Source organism: Scyliorhinus canicula, chromosome 17, assembly GCF_902713615.1.
Source record: "Scyliorhinus canicula chromosome 17, sScyCan1.1, whole genome shotgun sequence".
In the NCBI taxonomy this organism is placed as follows: Eukaryota; Metazoa; Chordata; class Chondrichthyes; order Carcharhiniformes; family Scyliorhinidae; genus Scyliorhinus; species Scyliorhinus canicula.
The window spans coordinates 5324379-5349824 of NC_052162.1; the positions used below are offsets into that span (position 1 = coordinate 5324379).

The following is a 25446-nucleotide window of genomic DNA, read 5'->3' on the forward strand; positions in this document are numbered from 1 at the left end:
AATTTGCCATCAGTAAAGGATAAGGTGGAGAGACCTCTACCCAGGGGCCAATTGAGCTACTCAATTGACTGATCATGTGCTTTCCTACCCTCTCAAATATTTTACCAGTAACTCGCGGAACCCCCTACTGCATTTGATCATGCCCATTTGTAAAAACTGGCAAGCTCCTGGTTGGGATGCGGGAAGTAGGGGGATTGCGGGCGCGGGGGGGGGGGGGGGGGGGGGGGGGGGGGGGGGGGGGGGGGGCTATTCTACAGCAAACTGCACATCCATATCTCACAGCCTTCACCCAGACTGCCTGCTATTCAGCTGTGAGGCATATCACCTAAGGAAAGGTCTTGCAGAACAAGGTGATCCACACCTGGAGGCTACAGGAACAAGGAGTAGGGGACAGACATGGCTGCATGTTATGTCCATGGAAGAGACGGCAGGTCACCATATTGGAGCTCAATCTTCCCAGGAAATTGCTACAGGAGTTGCTCAATGATCCCACAACCTTTTGTTACAGGATTTCTAAGCATGTTCAGCTTCTTCATCAATGACCTTCCCTCCAACATAAGATCAGAAGTGAGATGTTTGTGATTATTGTAGTGATTGGTACTTTTTGCCGTTCCTCAAATACTGAAGCAGTCCATGTCCATTGGCAGCGAGACCTGGACAATAGATAGACAAGCAAGTGGCTGGCACCACTTATAGCAAGACCCCATCTGACTGATATTCAATCAACGGCAGCCAGTTGAGGCCCTTGGGGGTGTTAATTGGATTCTGGGTAGAAACGCTGCCAAGAAAGGTTTCTGCCCAGGTCTTCATTACTGGAAGTGGGAGGTGTTCAACACCACCCAACCTGTCCCTGTTGATCTTTCCCTGCGTCTTTGCGGGGAGTGGGAGATATGTCAGGGAGGGGCTGTGAGATGCACCCATTTCATTCTGCCCACTCTTTCTAATGCTTGTATTTCCCAGCAGGCAGAGCAGTAATTCCACCTCCATCCAGCTGAGTGAGACACAGCCCAGAATTAACATCCTCAGAATTCACACCACTCTCCACCCCCAGCACAAAGTGCGGAAATCCACCCCTCACCCCAACCCCCCTCCTCACCACACCATTGACTCGCCCTACATCATAGAATCATGGAATCACTACAGTGCAGAAGGAGACCATTTGGCCCATTGAGTTTGCCCCCACCCTTTCATCGACCACATGACCCAGGCCCAATCCCTGTCCTATTCTTGCAACCCCACCCTGAGGGGTAATTTTTACATGGTCAATCCATCTAACCTACACATCTGTGGACTGTGGGAGGAAACTGGAGCACCTGGAGGAAACCCACGCAGACCTGGGGAGAAAGTTCAAACTCCCCACAGGCAGTCACCCGAGGCCGGAATCAAACCAGTGTCCCTGGTGCTGTGATGCAGTAGTGGTAACCACTGTGCCGCCCAGTCAACTAGAGAATTGGCACCTGGGATTAATACATTCCCACCCTCCCCGTTGGGCAGGAATTCCAATTTTTTCTGCATCTCAAACTCCCCATTAAACAGGAAAGTGGCCCCTGGGAATATGAGCGATGATTTTTCACCAGAGAAAACACAAACACCGGGAGATTGTTCTACTGCTTCCATTTATCCATCTTATTCCCACCTGGCCAGCTAACTTCCCTGCTTCTAATCGCCACTTTGATATACCTTATGCCCGCTCTAACCCTCTAACTACTCCTCCCCATTCTTCCCCCTTCTCTGCTGTCCTCTTCTCATTTTGTAAATTCTGCCCCCTCACTCCTTCCCCTCCTCAACTGAGCCCAATGATCCCTTTGTCTCCTCAGCCTGCCTCAGTCGGGTACAGCACAGTTGCTGCCACTCTGAAACATACTTCTAATTATTTCTCAACACTGTCACATTGAAACATTAAAAAATATATTTACCTCGTTGTTCTCCTATTATTTTTGGCTTTTTTACCTCAATCAATTCTGCAAGGACATAAAGAAAAATCTTGGTTAACAAAACCATGTGACAATAATTTTTACAGCATACCACTGCCTGATTTAAGTTCGCAGTCCTCCGGGACAGGCTGGGAGGTGGGGGCTGGGGGCTGAAGTATGCTGTACAATGGTCAGGGAAGGCCTAATGTGCGGCCAGCCCATCGTCTTCTCATCGGCGGCCAAATTGTGAGGGAGGAGGGTGGATGACTCTTCTGCCCAGAGCCCAAATGAACGACTCGGTGGCCAGTGCAGAGTTTTACCCACCACAGGTGACATTTTACCAGCAGACTGCACTGTCACAGCTCACAGTTTGGACACAAACCTCATGCCATTCAACAATGGAAGCCATATCACCACAATATAGTGGTCCGCACTCACTGACCATTTCACTCCCTTCGCAAAACAAGGTGATGCACATCTGGAGACGGCAGGAGTTAGCAGTAGGGGAACAGACATGACAATGTGGTCTTACCTCCATGGAAGAGACAGTGTCACCTTAATTGGGGAAGTTGTCGCTGAGGCCTTATTCAATGGAAGGGTTTAAACCTTAAAAGATGATGGTGTATTCTCTCCCGTCACATCACCTTCCCCCTCTTTCCAGAATCATCCAATCACTATTTGTCAATGTACTCTGGCAATTATTATTTTGCCTACTATGTACGTACTGTGTTTCTTGCCTTGGCTGCAGAAAAATATTTTTCACTTTGGTCCATGTGACAATAAATATCAATCAATCAAATCGCTTCTCTTCCCCAAGCTACTGAGGGCCGGCATCTCTTACTCAGCCCCTTTCCACTCCACATCGCAGCCCTTGTTAAAATTCATCCTTGAGATGTGAATATATCTGCAAAGGCCAGAATTTGTCCCCCACCCCTAATTGTTCCTGAGCTATCTTTTCAACTGTTGCAGGCCATGCAGTTTTATACATAGATGCATACAGAGAACATACAGAAGGCGGCCATTCGGCCCATCGAGTCTGCACTGATCCACTGAAGCCCTCACTCCCACCCTCTCCCCATAACCTAATAACCCCTCCTTATCTTTTTCGGACAATAAGGGCAATTTAACATGGCCAATCCACCCAAAACTGCACGTCTTTGGACTGTGGGAGGAAACTGAAGGACCCGGAGGAAACCCACGTAGACACGGGGGGAATGTGCAGACTCCGCACAGACAATGACCCAGCGGGAAATCGAACCTGGGACCCTGTGAAGCCACAGTGCTAGCCACCTGTGCTACCGTGCTGCCCACAATAACCTCAGCTGGGACGGGAATTGAACCCACACTATTAGCCTCACTCTACATCTCGAACCAGCTGTCCAGCCAAGTGAGCTAAACTGGCTCCTTGTCTACTATGTACGTTTTCCCAAGTATTAACACTGTGTGATATCAAGGAGCCATAATTTACCAAATGTAGAAATTATATACTATATTTTATTGTGGCAGTAATGTTATTAAAAAAAAACATGTTTAAAATACATACAGTTTGTCTACTAAAACTGTAATTATGAAGTAGTAAAAGTGAGCTCAACCATTGTTTGTAAGCATTTCCTTGTTTACTTATTAAAGGCTCATGGGATATGATTTTAACTGCCATAGATTCCCTGGGGTGCTGATTATTTATGAGGCAGGGGTGTTTTGTCCTAGTTAAGCAGGTCATGGGACAACTTCGTGGGATACAGATGATTTAATTAATGGCAGAAGCCAGGACTGTCTGTAGGTTTGCAGTCTGCTAGAAGATTTTAATCTGGGCGGCAGTTTTCTATAGACTTTGAGTCTGACAAGGCAGAAGGATTTTCAGGTTGTCCCAGAAAGCAGCTCTTGTCAAAGGTCTGCACAGATAAGCAAGTAACATGATTGTTAACTTTATTCATAAGTGGCATTTGAGTCATATTAGGGTTGCTGAATTGGAATATAGTGGTAGATGGTAAGTTTAAAAATATATTATTTATTTAAGAATTGTTTAACTGTTTAAGAATTGTTTAATTAAGGTGCCAAACAAGAACCAGGCAACATACCTCAACGACTACCACCCGGTAGCCTTGACATCGATCATTATGAAGTACTTTGAGAGGTTAGTCATGAGACACATCAACTCCATACTCCCAGAATACCTATCCACTGCAATTCGCATAGTGCCACAACCGGTCCACAGCAGACGCTTTCTCCCTGGCCCTACACCCATCCCTGGAGTATCTCAACAACAAGGAATCCTACGTCACACTCCTATTCATTGACTACAGCTCCGCCTTCAACACCATATTCTCAGCTCATATCAAAACTCCAAAACCTAGGACTTGGCTCCTCATTGTGCAACTGGATCCTGGACTTTCTGACCTACAGAGCACAATCAGTAAGGATAAATAACAACAGCTCCTCCATGATAGTCCTCAATACTGGGGCCCCGGCAGGCTGTGTACCTCGCCCCCTACTATATTCCCTGTACACACACGACTGTGTGGCAAAATGTGGCTCCAACTGCCAGCGCCGGCCCTAGGGTTGCTGGCGCCCCGGGCAAGCTGAACTTCGGCGCCCTTCGGGGGCGGGGCCGGGGGGCGGGGCCGGGGAGGGCCAGGGGGGGCGGGGCCGGGGGGGGGAGTCCGGGGGGGGCGGGGGGGGCCGAGCCCGAGGCGGGGGGGGCTGAGCCCGAGGCGGGGGGGGGGTGGCCGAGCCCGAGGCGGGGGGGGCCGAGCCCGAGGCGGGGGGGGGCAGAGCCCGAGGTGTTGGGGGGGCGAGCCCGAGGCGGGGCCGAGCCCGAGGCGGGCGGGGCCCGAGCCCGAGGCGGGGGGGGGGGCCGAGCCCGAGGCGGGGCCGAGCCCGAGGAGGGGGGGCCCGAGCCCGAGGCGGGGGGGGGGGCCGAGCCCGAGGCGGGGGGGCCGAGGCGGGGGGGCGGCGGGCCCGAGGCGGGGGGGCCGAGGCGGAGGCGGGGTGGGGGGGGGCCGAGGCGGAGGCGGGGTGGGGGGGGCAGAGGCGGGGTGGGCGAGCCCGAGGCGGGGGGGCGGGCCCGAGGCGGGGGGGGGCAGGCCCGAGGCGGGGGGCGGGCCCGAGGCGCGGGGGCGGGCCCGAGGGCGGACGGAGGGGGGGGCGGACGGAGGGGGGCGGAGGGGGCCGCCCTGGGGGAGGGCGGCCACCGCGCATGCGCTGGTTGGCACCGGCCCAACTGCGCATGCGCGGGACCCGAGTCTCTGTTGCCCCCTAGCACATGGCACCCCGGGCGACTGCCCGAGTTACCGGTGCCTTGGGCCGGCCCTGCCAACTGCATCAACACATTTGCTGATGACACGACGGTAGAGGGTCGGATCTCAAACAACGATGTGTCAGAGTGCAGGAGGAAGATGGAGAACGTAGTGGCATGGTGTAATGACAACAGTATCTCCCTCAGCATCAGCAAAACTAAAGAGCTGTCATTGACTTCAGGAAGCAAGTATCGTACACATCCCTGTCTGCATCAATGGTGCTGAGTTGGAGATGGTTGACAGCTTCAAATTCCTGGGCGTACACATCACCAACAATCGGTCCCGGTCCACCCGCGTCGACGCCACGACCAAGAAACCACAGCAGCGCCCATATTTCCTAAGGAAACTAAGGAAATTCGGCATGTCCACATTGACTCTTATCAATTTTTATAGAAATCAATAGAAAGCATCCGATCTGGCTGCATCACATGCTGCTATGAGAATTGCTCAACCCAAGACCGTAAGAAGTGGCAGAGTGTGAACACAGCCCAGTCTATCATGCAAACCCCCCCCCCCCCCCCCATCCATTGACTCTGTCTACACCTCCCGCTGTTTTGGGAAAGCAGGCAGCATAATCAAAGACCCGTTCCACCAGGTTATTCTTTCTTCCAACCTCTTCCAGTTGGCTGGAGATACAAATGTCTGAGAACATATACTAACAGATTCAAAAACAGCTTCTTCCCCGCTGTTACCAGACCCCTGAATGATTCTGTTATGGACTGATCTGATCTCTTCACGGATCTTCTCCACTGGGTAATGCTGACCCGATGCCTGTGCCTATGTATTTACATTGTGTATTTATTGTGTGTCCTATGTTTTTCATGTATGGAACAATCTGCCTGAACCGTACGCAGAACAAGACTTTTCACTGTACCTCGGTATACGTGACAATAAATCCAAATCCAATCCAATCCAAATCCAAAGTGTTAATTGTTAAGCCATTTATGTGATGTTAACTTGGTTAATTCTCCATTTACATTAAAGTTTGTTTTCACATATAAGGTATCTATTGGTCTTTCACTCCTGGTGTGAAGTATCCTTTCCCTCACAGTTTTGCAAGTAGAAACATTGTTTGCGATTCTCATCTGGTATCCTCACAAAAACTGGGGTCTGGTCCGGTATCCGAACACTAGCAAAACTGAATTCAATGGGAATCAGGAGAGAATCTCTGCTAATTGGGGTCATGTCTCGTATAAAACATATGGTTGCATTGTTGGAGCCCAATCATCCAAGGAATTTACTGCCAGAATTCCTCAGGGCAGCGTTCTCAGCCCAACAATCAGCAGCTGCTTCAGCAATGACATTCCATCCAACATATGTCGAGAAGTGAGTTATTTGGGGAGCCGGGAGGATAGAAGTGTGTGAAAAAGAGCGAGACTGAGAGTGGAGTGTGAGCTTGGAGTTTAGAGCACCTGAGGTGACATAAGGATTCAAAAGTGATTCAGGGCAAGTGGAAACATCTGATTGGGTGAGCATGTTTGGTAAGCATTTATTGCATTTAGCGCTTATAATTTGTAAGGTCTATATTCTGTAGTCTATATTTTGTAAGGGCGATATTATGTAGTAACGAGGACCAGGGAAAATTGGACCCAGAGCAATTCATATTATTTGATTTTAAGTATCTTCCAAAAGTTTTAATTTAAAGTGGTAAGTCATGGCAGGAGAGTTCAAAAACGTGTTGTGCTCCTCCTGTTCTATGTGGGAATCCGGGAACCTTTGCAGTGCCCAGGGCCAGTGTGTGTGCATGATGAGTCGCCAGTTGCAGCTTTTGGAAGCCTGTGTTTCTCATCCCTAATTGTCCCTGAGCAGGTCATGCTGAGCTAACTTTTCAACTGTTGCAAACCGTGTGGTCTTCCCAAGTATTGACTTTGTATGATATCAAGGAGCCCTCATATGATGAATGTAGAAATTGTTATCTATTATGTTTTATATCTGTGGAAGTAATGTTACTAAAAACCCATGTTTAAAATACATTCTGTGTGTCTCCAAAAGCTGGGGCTGGAGCAGCAGCTGGAGATTGTGTCGGCAATTGGGAGGTGGAGAGTATCATGGAAAGCACATATAGAGAAGATGGTCACACAGCAGGCTAGGGCTCCACAGGCAGAAAGGGACTGGGTAAACACCAGGTAAAGTATGAGCACTAGGCAGGCAGTTCAGGGATCTCCTGGCCATTCCCCAGCAAAACAGATATACCGCGTTAGATACTATTGGGGGAAATGGTCTTTCAGGCAAAGGCAGCAACAGCCAAATTCACGGCACCACAGTTTTCTCTGCTGAACAGGGGAGGAGTAATAAGTATCGGAATGCAATAGTTATAGAGGACTCAATTGCAAGGGTAAGAGAAAGGCATTTATGTGGCTGCAAGTGAGACTCAAGGATGGTATGTTGCCTCTCTGGCACTAGGGTCAAGTATCAGTCAGGCAATCAAGGGTTATTGGGAAAGGTTAGGGAAGTGGAAATGATGAGTGTTGGATAATCCATTTTCCTCTTGAATGGCGGAGCAGACTCGAGGGGCTGAATGGCCTACTCCTCTTCCTATTTCTTATGGTATTATATCTCGGAGTGGTTACAGGACATCCTGGAGGGAGAGGGTAAACAGCCAGTCATTGTGGTGCACATCGGTACCAACGACATAGATTTAAGATAAAGGATGAGGTCCTAAAAGCAGGATATAAGTAGTTAGGAAGAAAGTTGCAATGTAGGACCTGAAAGGTAGCGACCTCAGGATTACAAGCAATGCCACGTGTTAGTCAGAGCAGAAGTAGTCGGATATATTGGATGTTGATGTGGATGGAAGTGGTGCGAGGGCTAGGGTTTCAGATTGCCGGGATATTGGGACCGGTTCTGGGGGAGTTGGGAGCAGCACAAATTGGAAGGGTTATACTTGGGCATGACCAGGGCTAATGCCCTAAGGGGACAGTTTGCTAAAATGGCTGGGAAGGGTTTAAACTAAAATGGCAGAGGGATGAGAAGCTATCCAAGGAGCCAGAGCAGAGGGGGAAACACAGACAAGAACAGAAAACAGAAGGGGGAACAAGGAAAGTGATTGGCAGAGCAATCAAGGGCCAGCATCAATCAGGACCACAGAGAAAAATAATGGGAACAGGACAAGGAATGTGATAAAGACAAGTCAAGGTTTTGTGCCTTAATGTGCGGAGAATTCCCAATAAAGTGGATGAGGTAATGACGCAAATAGATGTAAACGGCTATGATATAGTCGTAATTATGGAGACATGGCTGCAGGGTGACCAGGGATGGGAACTGAACATCGAGGGGTATTCAGTTTTAAGGAGGGACAGACAAAAAGGAAAATACGGTGGGGTGGTACTGCTGGTTAAAGAGGAAATTAACACAATAGTGAGGAAAAATGTTCGCTCCGGCCATGTGGAATCTGTATGAGCAGAGCTGAGAAACACCAAGAGGCAAAAAGAAGTTAGTGGGGTTTGTATATAGACACGCAAACTGCCGTGGTAATGTTGGCACGTGGGAATGGCATTAATCAGAAAATTAGAGATGCATGCGATCAATGAACATTTGTAATTATGGGTGACTCTAATCTGCATATCGATTGGGCAGATCAAATTAGTAACAATACCGTAGGGGAGGAAGTCCTGCAATGCATACGGGATGGTTTCCTGGACCAATATAATGACAAACAAACTTAGAGAATAGGTTATTACGTGACTGGGTGTGCAATGAGAAAGGAATAATTGGCAATTAATTGTGCAAGACTCTTTAGAGATGAGCAACTATGATACATTCTTCATCAAGATGGATAGTGACAAAGTTGATTCTGAGACTAGGTTCCTGAGTCCAAATAGAGGAAACTACAATGGTGTGCGGCGTGAGTTAGCTGTGATGGATTGGGGAGCGTTACTTAAAGTGATGATGGTGGATAGGCAATTGAAAACATTTAAAGAGCTTGCGGGGAACATGAAAATTGACTGCAAAAACATCTATAGGTATGTGAAGAGAAAAAGATTGGTGAAGACAAATGTAGGCCCCTTACAGTCAGAGACAGGAGAATTTGTAATTGGAAACAAGGAAAGGGCCGCTCAACTAAATACAATACTTCTGTTCTGTCTTCACAAAGGAGAACACAAATAATGTATCAGAAATATTGGATAACACAGGGTTCAGTAAGAGGGAGGATCTATAGGAAATCAGTATTAGTCGGGAGATGGTGTTGGAAAATTGATGGGATTGAGGCCGATAAATCCCCAGGATCTGATCATCTATATACCAGAATACTTAAGGAAGTGGCCCTAGAAATAGTGGATACATTGATGGTCACTTTCCAAGATTCTATACACTCTTGAATATTTGCCAAATATTGGAGAGTAACTAATGTAACACCACTATTTAATGAGGAGGGCAGAGAGAGAACAGGGAATTAGTCAGCCTGACAGTGATACTGGGGTAAATGCTAGAATCCATTATTGAAGATGTAAGAGCTGCGTACTTGGAAAACGGTGACAGGATCGGACAGTCAGCGTGGATTTATGAAGGGTAAATCATACTTGAAAAATCTACTGGTATACTTCAAGAATGTAGCTGGTAGAGTTGATGAGGGGGAGCCAGGAGATGTGGTATATTTGGACTTTCAGACGGTTTTCGACGATGTAAGAGATTAATGTATAAAATGAAAGCGCCTGAGAGGAGGGGTAGTATTTAGATGGATATAAATCTGGTTGGTAGGAAGAAAACAAAAAGTAGAAATAAACTGGTCTTTGTCCAAATGACAGGCAGTGACTAGTGAGGCAACGCAGAGATTAGTGCGAGGACCCCAGCTATTCACAATATATATTAATGATTTAGATGAGGGAACAAAATGTAATATCTCCAAATTTGCAGATGGCACGAAGTTGGGCGAGGTGAGTGAGCTGTGAGGAGGATGCAGAGATGATTCAGCGTGATTTGGACAAGTTGAGTGAGTGGGTAAATGCATGGCAGATGCAGTATAATGTGGTGAATAGTGAGGCAGATTATTATCGGAATGTCTACAGATTGAGAGAGAGTAATGTGCAATGAGACATGGGTTCCCTCGCACATCAGTCACAGAAAGTAAGCATGCAGGCGCAGTGAAGAAGGCAAATAGCACATTGGCTTTCATTGCGAGAGGTTTTGAATACAGGAGCAGGGATGTCTCTCGGCAATTGTACATGGCCTGGGGAAGACCACACCTGGAATATTGCGCGCAGTTATGGTCTAGAAAAATGGCGGGGGTGGGGGGGGGGGGGGGGTGGCGGTGGCAGGGTTCATAGAAACCTATTAAATTCTAACAGGACTAGACATGGTAGATGCAGGAAATAGTTTCCCGATGGTAGACAAGTCCAAAACCAGGAGTCACCATTTGACGATAATGTAGGACCGAGTTGAGGAGAAATTTCTTCACCTTGAGAATCGCGAGTCTTTGGATAGGAACTTATCACTTGACTTCCCACAGTCTGTCCAAGTTCCACCATGAACAAATCAGGATGTGATGGAATAACCTCCACTGGTCTGGATGAGGGCAGCTCTAAGAACACTCAAAAACGTCCCAAGGTTCAGGACAAAGCAGTCCACTTGATCAAATCCCTATTAATACTCACTCCTCTAGCACTGGCACAGAGCAGTGTGCACCACGTGCAGTGTGCCACCAAGATTTTGGACTTCCTTAAAGCCACGACTTCCACCACTTGGTGGAGGAAGGATAGCAGGAACTTGGGAACATCACGACCACTGTACATTCCCTCCATGTCACACACTATTCTGACCTGGAATGATATCGCCGTTCCTTCACTGTGTTAAAAATCCTTCAAAATCCTCCCTAACAGCATTGAGGGTATACCTATGCCACATGGACTGCAGCAGATCGTGAATGCACTTCATCGCCATCTTGCCAGTAGCAATTCGGGAGAGACAATAAATGCTTGTTTATTCAGCGACACTCGCATCCCCTGAATGAAAAAAATAACTAAGAAATAGAATGATCTCTTTCCCTCTACGGTTGGAGAGCATCTGTTACTTGTCCGATGGATCACTGGACACTGAACTGGGAATTTGTGCTCCAAACAGCTGCTTTAATGCCCTATTCGAGATGGCATCCAACACAAACCATGCCAGTCATAGACACTAAAGTGACACACATAGCAGCAAAATCCCAAGAGCTACAGAACCCAATATTGCAGAACATGCATTTTTGGATCAGTGAAAGCATTCTTTATGTATCTCTGATACAAGATCATCATAATTATAAATTTCAGAGGCAAGACTTTATTTACATCAACTTCCTTAACATTGGCCACGTTTTCATGAGGACGATGGAGGTCTTGCCCAGCAACTGGAGAACAGCTGGCAACTGGAAAACAGCTGGGAAGTGGCTGGCTGGGCTATTTCAGAAGGTATTTTTGTCAAAGAATCACCTTGCTGTGGATCTGGAGCCACATGTAGGTCAGACCAGGTAGGGTTGGCATATTTATGACACAAAAACAGTTGGGACAGTAAGTTCCAATGAGGGAATAAGAACCTTACAAAATGGATTAGAAGAGTGGGCCAAAATGTGGCAGATGGAGTTTAACATGGATAAGTGTGAGGTTGTGCATTTTGATCAGAAAAATGGAAAGGCAACTTATTATCTAAATGGGGAGGGACTTTGGGGAGCTCCATTGCAGAGAGATCTGGGTGTCCTTGTGCATGAGTCACAGAAAACTAGCATTCAGGTACAGCAGATAGTAAAGAAAGCAAATGGAATGTTGGCATTTCTAATAAAAAGGAATTGAGTATTAAGGTAAGAAAGTGTTGTTGCAGCTATACAAAGGCATTCCCTGCTGTTACCAGACTTCTAAACGACTCTCTTATTGACTGACCTGATTAATACTACACTCATGTATGCTTCACCCAATGTCGGTGTCAATGTGTTTACATTGTGGACCTGGTGTTGCCCAATTATGTATTTTCTTTTTATTTTACTTCATTTTCATGTACTAAATTATCTGTTTGAACTTCACGCACTTTTCACTGTACCTCAGTACGCATGACAATAAACAAATCCAATCCAATAAGACCGCACCTGGAGTGTTGTGCACAATTATTTGTGGAAAGGTGCAGGAGCATTGGAGGCAGTTCCGAGGACATTCACTGGATTGATTCCAGGGGTTTGTCGTATGAGGAGAGATTGAACAGTTTAGACCTATACTCTCGAGAGTTTAGAAGAATGAGGGGAGATCTAATTGAGGTATACAAGATGATAAAAAGTATGGATAAAGTAGACGTGGAGCGGATGCTTCAACTTGTGGGCATTCTAGAATGAGTGGTCATAGAGGCATCGGAATGTGGCGACTAGGGGCTTTTCACAGTAACTTCATTGAAGCCTACTCCTGACAATAAGCGATTATTATTATATTATTATTATTATGTCAGGACAAGAGGTAGCAAATTTAAATCAGATTTGAGGAAAAACTACTTCTCCCAAAGGGTTTTGAATCTGTGGAATTTGCTACCCCAGAGTACGGTGATACAGGGACAATGAGTAAATTTAAGGAGGAGTTGGACAGATTTCTAATTAGTAATGGGTTGAAGAGTTATGGAGAATCGGCAGGACAGTAGAGTTGAGGCCAGGATGGGATCAGCCATGATCACATTGAGGGTATTAGGCTCAGGAGGCTAAATTGCCGACTCCCGCTCCTCGGTCATGTGTTCTAGGGAGGAGATGCTCTGGCTGATTTTGCAATCCAGCTCTTGGTCTGTAACATTAGGTAGCAGATGAGGAACATATCAGCCATGATAGAATGGCAAAGAAGACTCAATGGGCTGAAGAGCCTAATTCTGCTCCTATATCTTATGAACTGATGAACTTATTTCCTTCCCTAAACCAGTTGGGTTTTTCAGAGAATCGACAATGGTTTCATGGTCATCAATGGACTTTTAATTCCAGATTTTTATTGAATTCAAATTTCACTCTCTGGCATGGTGGAATTCAAACTCAGGTCCCCCTGCATCTGTGGATTACGAGGGTCTATTGACAAGACCTCTACATCACTCCCTGCCCAACATGCTATTTTCCCTTCACGAGGCCCAGAATCCTAACACAGTAGCTCCACAGCACTGCCAGCAGAAGTGGGAACGGTGGATACAGCCGTTCTACAATGAGAACTTCACCAATGGATCCATGGAGCAAGGAGAGAGTGGGTACAGTGCAGTCCAGGCCCTTCGGCCCTCGATGTTGCGCCGTCCTGTGAAATCCCTCTAAAGTCCCTCTACACTATTCCCTTCTTGTCCATATGCCTATCCAATGACCATTTAAATGCATTTAGTGTTGGTGAGTCCACGACTGTTGAAGGCAGGGCATTCCACGCCCTTACTACTCTCTGAGTAAAGAATCTACCTCTGACATCTGTCCTATATCTATCTCCCCTCAATTTAAAGCTATGTCCCCTCGTACTGGACATCACCATCCGAGGAAAAAGGCTCTCAATGTCCACCCTATCTAATCCTCTGATCATCTTGTATGCCTCAATTAAGTCACCTCTTAACCATCTTCTCTCTAATGAAAATAGCCTTAAGTCCCTCAGCCTTTCCTCATAAGATCTTCCCTCCATACCAGGCAACATCCTTGTAAATCTCCTCTGTACCCTTTCCAATGCTTCCACATCCTTCCTATAATGTGGCGACCAGAACTGCACACAATACTCCAAATGCGTCCGCATCAGAGTTTTGTACAACTGCAACATGACCTCATGGCTCCGAAACTCAATTCCTCTACCAATAAAAGCTAACACACCGTACGCCTTCTTAACAACCCTCTCAACCTGGGTGGCAACCTTCAGGGATCTATGGACATTGACACCGAGATCTCTCTGCTCATCCACACTACCAAGAATCTTACCATTAGCCCAGTACTCTGTCTTCCTGTTATTCCTTCCAAAATGAATCACCTCACACTTTTCTGCATTAAACTCCATTTGCCACCTGTCAGTCCAGCTCTGCAGCTTATCTATGTCCCTCTGTAACTTGTAACATCCTTCTGCACTGTCCACAACTCCACCGACTTTAGTGTCATCTGCAAATTTACTCACCCATCCTTCTACGCCCTCCTCCAGGTCATTTATAAAAATGACAAACAGCAGTGGCCCCAAAACAGATCCTTGTGGTACACCACTAGTAACTGGACACTAGTCATAACATTTCCCATCAACCACCACCCTTTGTCTTCTATCAGCTAGCCAATTTCTGATCCAAACTGCTAAATCACCCTGAATCCCATGCCTCTGTATTTTCTGCAATAGCCTACCGTGGGGAACCTTATCAAACGCTTTACTGAAATCCATATACACCACATCAACTCCTTAACCGTCATCCACCTGTTTGGTCACCTTCTCGAAGAACTCAATGAGGTTTGTGAGGCATGACCTACCCTTCACAAAACCATGTTGACTATCTCTAATCAAATTATTCCTTTCCAGATGATTATACATCCTTACTCTTATAAACCTTTCCAAGACTTTTGTCACAACAGAAGTAAGGCTCACTGGTCTATAGTTACTGGGTTTATCTCTATTCCCCTTCTTGAACAAAGGGACAGCATTTGCTATCCTCCAGTCTTCTGCCACTATTCCTGTAGACAAAGATGACTTAAAGATCAAAGCCAAAGGCTCAGCAATCTCCTCCCTAACTTCCCAGAGAATCCTAGAATAAATCCCATCCGGCCCAGGGGACTTATCTATTTTCACACTTTCCAGAATCGCTAACACCTCCTCCTTATGAACCTCAAACCCTTCTAGTCTAATGGCCTGTATCTCAGTATTCTCCTCAACAACTTTGTCTTTTTCCTGTGTGAATACAGATGAAAAATACTCATTTAGCACCTCTCCTATCTCCTCGGACTCCACGCACAAGTTCCCACTACTGTCCTTGACTGGCCCTACTCTTACCCTAGTCATTCTTTTATTCCTGACATATCTATAGAAAGCTTTAGGGTTATCCTTGATCCTACCTGCCAAAGACTTCTCATGTCCTCGCCTAGCTCTTCTTAGCTCTCCCTTTAGAGCCTTTCTAGCTAACTTGTAACTCTCAAGCGCCCTAACTGAACTATCACGTCTCATCTTTACATAAGCCTCCTTCTTCCTCTTGACAAGTGTTTCAACTGCTTTAGTAAACCATGGTTCCCTCGCTCGACCACTTCCTCCCTGCCTTTTTTTTAATAAATTTAGTGTATCCAATTATTTATTTTTTTTCAATTAAGGGGCAATTTAGAATGGCCAATCCACCTACCCTGCACATCTTTGGGTTGTGGGGGTGAAACCCACGCAAACACGGGGAGAATGTGCAAACTCCACACGGACAGTGACCCAGAGCCGGGATCGAACCTGGGACCTCAGCGCCGTGAGGCAACAGGGCTAACCCACTGCGCCACCGTGTGGCCCCTACTTCCTCCCTGCCTAACAGGTACATACTTATCAAGGACACGCAGTAGCTGTTCCTTGAACATGCTCCACATTTCCATTGTGCCCATCCCCTGCAGTTTTCCTCTGCAGCTGATGCATCCTAAGTCTTGCCTCATCGCATCATAATTGCCTTTCCCCCAGATATGACACTTGCCTTGCGGTATATACCTATCCCTTTCCATCGCTAAAGTAAAAGTAATCAAATTAGGGCAACACGGTAGCATAGTGGTTAGCATCAATGCTTCACAGCTCCAGGGTCCCAGGTTCGGTTCCCGGCTGGGTCACTGTCTGTGTGGAGTCTGCACGTTCTCCCCGTGTGTGCGTGGGTTTCCTCCGGGTGCTCCGGTTTCCTCCCACAGTCCAAAGATGTGCGGGTTAGGTGGATTGGCCATGCTAAATTGCCCGTAGTGTCCTAAAAAATAAGGTTAAGGGGGAGTTGTTGGGTTATGGGTATAGGGTGGATACGTGAGTTTGAGTAGGGTGATCATTGCTCGGCACAACATCGAGGGCCGAAGGGCCTGTTCTGTGCTTTACTGTTCTATGAATTGTGGTCACTATCACCAAAATGCTCACCTACCTCCAAATCTAACACCTGTCCTGGTTCATTACCCAGTACCAAATCCAATACGGCCTCACCTCTCGTTGGCCTATCTACATACTGCGTCAGGAAACCCTCCTGCACACATTGGACAAAATCGGACTCATCTAAAGTACTCGAACTATAGTGTTTCCAGTCAATATTTGGAAAGTTAAAGTCCCCCATAACAACTACCCTGTTTCTTTTGCTCCTATCCAGAATCATCTTTGCAATCCTTTCCTCTAAATCTCTGGAACTTTTCGGAGGCCTATGAAAACCCCTAACAGGGTGACCTCTCCTTTCCTGTTTCTTAACTCAGCCCTAACTACCTCAGTATTCGAGTCCTCATCAAATGTTCTCTCAGCCACCGTAATACTGTCCTTGACTAACAATGCCACCCCTCCCCCTCTCTTACCGCCTTCCCTGAGCTTACTGAAATATCTAAACCCCGGCACCTGCAACAACCATTCCTGTCCCTGCTCTATCCATGTCTCCGAAATGGCCACAACATCGAAGTCCCAGGTACCAACCCATGCCGCAGGCTCACCCACCTTATTCCGGATGCTCCTGGCATTGAAGTAGACGCACTTTAAACCACCTTCCTTCCTGTCGGTACACTCCTGCAACTTTGAAACCTTACTCATGACCTCACTACTCTCAGCTTCTTGTGTACTGGAGCTACAATTCAGGTTACCAATCCCCTGCTGAACTGTTTTAAACCCTCCCGAAGAGCATTAGCAAACCTGCCCCCCAGGATATTAGTACCCCTCTGGTCCAGGTGTAGACCATTGAATTCAAATTTCACTATCTGGCATGGTGGAATTCAAACTCAGGTCCCCCTGCATCTGTGGATTACGAGGGTCTATTGACAAGACCTCTACATCACTCCCTCCCCAGCATGCTGTTTTCCCTTCAGGAGGCCCAGAATCCTAACGCAGTAGCTCCACAGCACTGCCAGCAGAAGTGGGAACGGTGGATACAGCCGTTCTACAATGAGAACTTCACCAATGGATCCATGGAGCAAGGTGAGAGGGAAGGGAGGGAATCACTGGCAAGGGGGCAACAACATGCGCAGGATGTTGTCTTCAAGTAGCACCTCTCTGCTGTTGGGATCCCCAATTGGGACTGGTATCCAGAGAGGGCAACAATCAGAACCAGGTGAGTGAAACACATCCAAAAACTAATCTCCTGGGAATTTGTGCCATTCCCCACAGTCAGTCTGGGTGGAAAAGCAGCCCCTGCCTCCAATCACACCTCCCCTCACTTCCACATGCACCCCTAGCCAACCAGACAATCGGGCCCATAGAAACCATGCATTTCTGACCCTCCAGTTTGAGCAGCAATTCCAACGTTCTGGAATAGAGAAAAGTTTCCTCATCCGGAACTCCCCATTATACAGGAAATCAGGCCCTGGGTGTACAGGAAAAGGTTTCCAACAGAAGCGCAAAATATCACTCAGCACAATCACCTGAGATTTTTCTGCTGCTTCTATTTACCCATCACCACCACCCACCCCCCACCCCACCCCTCCGGCCAGCTACCATCACTGCTCCGAATCACCATTTTCATACCCAATGTCCCCCCGTCTTTGTCCCTCTTCCCTGTCCTCCCCCTTCTCTCCTGTCCTCCACCCATTTCATCCTTTCTGCCCCCTCACTCCTTCCCCTCCTCACCGAGGCCCAATCATCCCTTTGCCTTCTCAACCTGCTCCAATTGGGTACAGCAGTCACTGCAACTCTGAAACCTACTGTTCATTATTTCACAATGCTGTTGTATTTACTGATTGAAAATAAGATGCAAATGAATCAACAGGAGTTATCAAGCATTCCGAATCAGCAGCTGGGTAAAACAGCGAATAGTGTCCTGGATATTTACCTGGTATTATTATTTTTCCTTTTCTCTTTTTTACCTCAACCAATTCTGCAGGAGAAAAATATGTTGGTTAATAAAAACATCTGCTGTCGTGATAATTTTTACAAATGACAGATATTGGCTTGGTGTTGGCAGCCCTCAGGGACAGGCTGGGAGGTGGGGGGTCGGGTCCGGGACTTTCTGTGAAAAGGCGAGGGAGGTCTGGGCCAGCGGACTGCCCAACGTCATCCCATCGCCAAGCCATTTTGCCAGCAGTGAGGAAGGAGGTGGATGACTCTTCTGGTCAGAGGACAATCAAACTACTCAGCGGCCGATTAAGGGCCTTTCCCAACACCACAAGCTTGTCGCCAGCTGCTGATGGGGCACTCCGCTGCAAAGAATGATACCCATTGGTGAACCCTGGCTAATGGTTGTTGGGTTAGGGGGATAGGTTGGAAGTGAGAGCTAATGTAGGTCGGTGCAGACTCGATGGGCCGAATGGCCTCCGTCGGCACTGTATGTTCTATGTTCTAAAGCAAAATAACAAGTAACATTTGTGGCATACAAGGGAACTAAGCCCCCTTGATATCCAATGGCTTTACCATTGCTGAATCCCAGCACGGTAGCATGGTGGTTAGCATAAATGCTTCACAGCTCCAGGGTCCCAGGTTCGATTCCCGGCTGGGTCACTGTCTGTGCGGAGTCTGCACGTCCTCCCCGTGTGTGCGTGGGTTTCCTCCGGGTGCTCCGGTTTCCTCCCACAGTCCAAAGATGTGCGGGTTAGGTGGATTGGCCAGGCTAAATTGCCCTTAGTGTCCAAAAAAAAAAAAAATAAGGTTAATGGGGGTTGTTGGGTTACGGGTATAGAGTGGATACGTGGGCTTGAGTAGGGTGATCATTGCTCGGCACAACATCGAGGGCCGAAGGGCCTGTTCTGTGCTGTACTTTTCTAAATTCTAAAATCTTTGGGTTGTGGGGGTGAAACCCTCGCAAACACGGGGAGAATGTGCAAACTCCACATGGACAGTGACCCAGAGCCAGGATTGAACCTGGGACCTCGGCACCGTGAGGCAACAGGGCTAACCCACTGCACCACCGTGCTGCCCTAAGCATTGCCAAGATTTGATGAAAAGGAAATAGAAGCCTTTTTAATTTCATTTGAGAAGGTAGCAAAACAAATGAAATAGCCACTGGACATGTGGGTATTACTGATTCAAACAAAGTCGGTAGAGCTAGTGAAGTGTTTGCATCACTATCAGAGGACGTATCTGGGAGGTTTGTGGAGGTGAAAAAATCCATCTTAGGTGCATATGAACTGGTGCCTGAAGCCGACAGAAAAAGGTTTATAAATTTAAGGAATAAACCTGGTCAAACATGCATGGAGTTTGAAAGGATCAGAGTAATTTTGATAGGTGGATAAGGCTTTGAAAATAGACCAAACGTATGATGCTCTCAGAGAAATTATACTTTTGGTGGAGTTTAAATATTCAATTCCTGATGTAATGATAACTCATGTGAAAGAGGAGAGGGTTAAAACTGCGAGATTAGCAACAGAAATGGCAGATGATTATGAATTAGTTCATAAATCAAAGTTTGGTTTTCCGACATTAGATTCAGCCTGTGAGGGATAGAAACTGGGGAAAAGATAAATACTCAAGTGGTAAAGGTAAAGGGGATCTGATGGGAGATAATGAGAAGTGTGTACCTCAGATATAGAAATTAAATGGATGTATTAGAAAGCATACGGGGAAGAGGAATCTGAGTGTATATCAAAATGTTATTACTGTAAAAATGATGACTTGATGAGAAAATGGAGACCTTTATATATGCAGGCGGATGAAAAGTGGGCAGAAGTTCATCAAGTGGTATTGGCGGTTTCAATTAAGTGAGGTGATTTATTTACTAAGAACGCTGGATTGAAGGAAGACTCACTGAGTGTGTCATGTGAATGTGCTTAAAGGTACTTTGAAAGGGAATGAGAGCCAAAGGAGGAGGTTTTAATGATTCTAGCACAAAGTGAAGAACCAAATCCAGATGACTCTGAATTTGACATCCCTCGAATTAAATTGTTAAACGAGGATATTCTTAAAAATTGGGATAAATGTTGAGTTACCTTCCAGAGGGGAAACAAACTGACCTGAAAGAGTTATTGATACTACATGGGCAAGTTTGCGCAGATAAGTTGGGAAGTACTAAAATGGCTATACATGATGTAGATGTAGGAAATGCTGTTCCAATTAAACAACTCTATATAGACTTAACCCTTTAAAATTGGCACAGGTTAACAAAGAAATTGAAAGTATGCTTACAAATGGCATAATTGAAGTGGGTTGCAGCCAATGGAGTTCAGCCATAGTGATGGTACCGAAACCGGATGGTACCGAATGATTGTGTGTGGACTATAGAAAGGTTAATATAGTTACAAGAATGGACTCTTATCCAATCCTACACTTGGAGGATTGCATTAAAAAGGTGGGGCAATCAGGTTTTATTTCCAAACTGGGTTTACTTAAAGGTTACTGGCAGGTACCTTTGTCCGAACGGGCGAAGGAGATTTCAGCTTTTGTGACTCCAGATGGTACATACCAATTCAAAGTTATGCCATTTGGCATGAAAAATGCCCGAGCCACATTTCAACGGTTAACTAACAAAGTCGTTTCAGGATTACCCAATTGTGCAGTATACATCGTCGATCTGGTTATTTTTAGTCAGACATGGAAAGAACATTTGAAGCATTTGGTGGAGTTATTCGATCGACTTCAGGTGGCGGGTTTGTTGGTAAACCTAGCCAGAAGCAAATTTGGAAAAGCCCAAGTCATTTTCCTTGGCCATCCAATTGGACAGGGTCGAATGGTCCCATGGGATGTGAAAGCAAAAGTTATTGGGGAGTTTCCAAAACCCTCGACATGAAGGGAATCAATGCAATTTGTGCCAAATTTTTGCAGCATGGTTGCTCCACTGATGGAGTTGCTGAAGAAACGTAGTAAATTCCAGTAGACAGCAAAGTGTCAACAGGCATTTGATGGCCTAAAGGCTGTGTTTACCAATGTTCCTGTGTTGCAGAATTACAAGAGACTCTGTGATCGGATTGAACTAAAGTATCTGACCTTAAAGAAAAATGCCATGGCGTAGAGAAATGGATGGATCATGCAGAGACCTTCTTGTCCAAAGAGAAGACTGTCAATCAAGAGGGATTCCAGTTGCAGGAAGAAGAATTAAAATGGACTATGTTATTATAAATGTTTGTGTGTTTTGTTTTGTTACAAAAATATATATTTACTGTCAATATTTCTTAAAGGAAAGTGAAAAGATGAAAAATGAAACCATCTTGAGGTTGATGGTTTATTTTTTTTCTTGGGGGAGGTGTCATGGGAGTGTACCTTTAAGAACTGGGTGCTCATCAAATAGCTGCAGTGATGTAATTGTGTGGGTGTCTCTGGCTTTTACTTTCATTTTGAGCTGAAAGCTGTTTGTGGCTTTGTGTTTTACTTTCGTTTTAGGCAGTTGAAAGTTGAATTCAGACCAGGAAGATTAATTTTGTCTCTACCTCTCTCTCTCTCTCTCTGTATGTTAAAAGGTGACCAGATCATTTGATAATTTAAAAGTGAGAACTGTCTTGTGTAAAGAATTTATACTTACTGCTTTCTTAAAAAGGGTGTTTGGCTTATGGATGTTGTTGGAAAAGTTATTAAGAGTTACATATAAAGTACTGTATCTGTGGGGGTAGTTGTGTTGGTAGTTGATAACATGTTTACTCTGTGTTTATAAAATGTTAACTGAATTCATAGAATAAACATTGTTTTGCTTTAAAATAGTTAAGGTCTTTGTTGCATCACACCTGTAAAGTGGAACCTTGTGCTCCTCATAACCAAAATCTATTAAAAGTTGTAGATCAGGCAAACTCCATGATATACGTTGGAGTTTTCTAAACCCTGGCCCATAACACTTGGTAAGGCCGCACTTGGAATGTTGCACACAATTCTGGTCTCCACACTACCGAAAGGATATGGAGGCTTTTGAGAGGGTCTAGAGGAGGATGTTGCCTGGTCTGGAGGGTGTTAGCTATGTGGTGAGGCTGAATAGACTTGGACTGTTTTCATTAGAAAGACGTAGGTTGAGGAGTGACCTGATAGGGGTCGACAAGATTATGAGGGGCATGGATAGAGTGGATGGGCAGGCACTCTTTCCCAGGGTGGAGGGGTCAGTCACCAGGGGGCATAGGTTTAAGGTCCATGTGGCAAAGTTTAGAGGAGATGTGCGAGGCAGGTTTTTTACACAGAGGGTGGTGAGTGCCTGGAACACGTTGCCAGGGGAGGTTGTGGAAGCAGATAAATTAACGATGTTCAAAAGGCATCTTGATAAACACATGCATAGGTTGGGTATAGAGGGATACGGCACAAGGAAGTGTTGAGTGTTTTTGGCAGAGGTTGTATAGGCTTGGAGGGCCGAAGGGCCTGTTCCTGTGCTGTAATGTTTTTTGTTCTTTGTACTCCCCCATTTCTGATGTGGGGATCCTTGATTGGGCACAAATTGCCCAGGAGCGCGGGATTGCTCCTTGTCGGCTGCTGGCAAACCTGACTAACTTTGTTGGTGGCCTCTGTGGAAGGCAAGATCCTGGTGTTCAAGAAATGGCAGTGGGATGAGGGTGTCAATTGGCCTCTGGGTGGAAAGGCTTTTGCTCGGCATTGTGAAAAATCGCTTTAAAAGTTCTCCATTGTTCCTCAATTGTCCCATCATAAAGTATTTTCTCCCAGCCTACCTTTGGCAATTCCTCCCTCATCCCATTGAAGCCTACTCGTGACAATAAGCGATTTTCATTTCATTTCATTATAGTCTCCTTTGTTTAAGAACAATACACAGGTATTGGATTTTACATTCTCACCCTCCATCTGTATTTTAAATTCAACCGTACTGTGATCGCTCCTTCGGAGAGGATCCCTAACTACGAGATCATTAATTATTCCTGTCTCATTACGCAGGAGCAGATGTAGGACAGCTGGCTCCCTCGTAGGTTCCATTACATACTGTTCGAGGAAACTGTCGCGGATACGTTCTATGAGCCCATCCTAAATGGCTGCCTTGACCAACCTGGTTTGACTAATCGACATCGAGATTAAAATCCCCCATGACAACTGCCGTACTATTTTTACATGCATCAATTATTTCTTTGTTTATTGCCCACCCGACCATGATGTAATTATTCGGTGGCCTGCAGACTACGCCTATCAGTGACCTTTTCTCCTTACTATTCCTAATTTCCACCCAAATGGATTCAACCTTTTTCTTCCGAGAACCTATATAATCTCTCACGCCCACCCTAATGTCATTGTTAAATATCAGAGAAACACGAAACGTGAGCTCCGTACTCTCTCCAAATATGCTATTAGACCTGCTGAGATTGTCCTGTATTTCCTGTTTTGGTTTCAGATTCCAGCATCCGCAGTAATTTGCCTTAATCTTCCTCACACATCTCCTCTAAACTTTGCCCCATGGACCTTAAACCTATGTGCCCTGGTGACTGACCCCTCCATTCTGGCAAAGAGTGCCTGTCTATCCACTCTATCCATGCCCCTCATAATCTTGTAGATCCCTATCACGTTACCCCTCAACCTCTGTCTTTCTAATGAAAACAGTCCGAATCTAAATGAGAGACTATAAGAGATGATTTGTCACAGGAATCATAGAGCAAAACATCACTCAAGACAATTGCCTCAAATGTTTTTCTGCTCCTTCCAATTAACCACCCCACCCCGTTTCCCCCTTGCCATCTATCCCCTCTGCTCCTGATCAGCACCTCCATACGCCATGTCCCCTCTCTTTATTTGTCTTCCTTGTCCTCCCTCTTCTCTTGTCCACCTCCCATTTAATCCTTCCTGCCCCATCACTCCTTCCCCTCCTCACGTGGGCCTAACTATCCCTTCATCTTCTCAAACTGCATCATCTGGGTATAGAACAATCCCTGCAGCTTACTTTTAATTATTTCTTAATGCAGTTGCGATTAAGCTTTGAAAATCAAATGCAAGTGGCGTTATTATACATTCTGCATCAGCAGGTTAGCAAACCAATCAATAGTTCCCTGGATAATTACCTGGTATGACTTTCTTTTTTCGAGTCAGTACCTCAACCAATTCTGCATGGAGAGAAGAAAAATATACTGGTTAACAAAAGAAACTACTTTAATGCTATTTTGTTTTTTTTAAAACAAATTTTGTAACAGGAATTCCTCAATAATCCCAGGATTCTATCCAACAGGAATTCCTCAATAATCTCAGGATCTTTTGTTACAGGATTTCTAAGCATGTTCAGCTTCTTCATCAATGACCTTCCCTCCAGAAGTGAGATGTTTGTGATTATTGCAACGATCAGCACCATCTGCAACTCCTCAAATACTGAAGCAGTCCGTGTCCATAAGCAGCAAGACCTGGACAGGTATTTTGAAAGGAAAAAAGAAGTATAGTGACTGTTGATCCTCTGCAGAGTGACAATGGGGAATTAATGGTAGATGATAAGGAAATGCCGGAAAAGGTGAACATCTTCCATCAGGCTGAGAAGTAGCAAATATAACCCCTCTATTCAAGAAGGGAGGGAGGCAGAAAACAGGATTCTATAGGCCTGTTAACTTGACATCTGCTAAGTGTTTTTTTTGAATTTATTGACGGGATGTGAGCGTCGCTGGTTCAGCCAGCATTTATTGCCCATCCCTAGTTGCCATTCAGAAGGTGGTGGTGAGCTGCCTTCTTGAACTGCTGCTGTCCTTGAAATGTAGGTACACCCACTGTGCTGTTAGAGAGGGGGTTCCAGGATTTTTTTTTTCCCAGCGACAGTGAAGGAACGGCGATATATTTCCCAGTCAGGGTGGTGAGTGACTTGGAGGGGAACTTCCAGGCGGAGGAATTCCCAGGTATCTGCTGCTCTTTTCCTTCTGGATGGTAGTGGTCATGGGTTTGGAAGGTGATGTCTGAGGAGCCTTGGTGAGTTACTGCAGTGAATCTTGCGGATGGTACACACGGCTGTCACTGTTCATCAGTGGTGTAGAGTTTGAATGTTTGTGGAAGGGGGAGCAATCAAGCGGGCTGTTTTGTCCTGGATGATTTGAGCATCTTGAGTGATGTTGGAGCCGCACACATCCAGGCAAGTGGAGAGTATTCCATACATTCCTGCCTTGTGCCTTGTAGATGGTGGTGGTGGATAGGCTTTGCAGGGTCAGGAGGTGAGTTATTTGCCATAGGATTCCTAGCCTTTGACCTGCCTTGGTAGCCACTCCACAGTCCAAATATGTGCAGATTAGGTGGATTGGCCGTGATAAATTGCCCTTAGTGTCCAAAAAGGTTAGATGAGGTTACTGGGTTACGGGGGTGGGGTGGAGGTGTGGGCTTACGAGGGGT

The 25446-nt window shown here is 46.0% G+C and overlaps 1 protein-coding gene across 1 annotated transcript in view; it reads right to left on the reverse strand.

Moving 5' to 3' along the window:
* The window catches only part of LOC119952384, a 397406-nt gene that overhangs the window by 125144 nt on the left and 246816 nt on the right, over positions 1 to 25446 (reverse strand). The window contains exons 48-50 of the mRNA XM_038776091.1: positions 24150 to 24191; positions 18086 to 18130; positions 1917 to 1961 (exon numbers count right to left, since the gene is read on the reverse strand). Of these exons, the coding sequence (XP_038632019.1) occupies positions 1917 to 1961; positions 18086 to 18130; positions 24150 to 24191 (132 nt within the window). The remainder of the gene's footprint in view (positions 1 to 1916; positions 1962 to 18085; positions 18131 to 24149; positions 24192 to 25446) is intronic.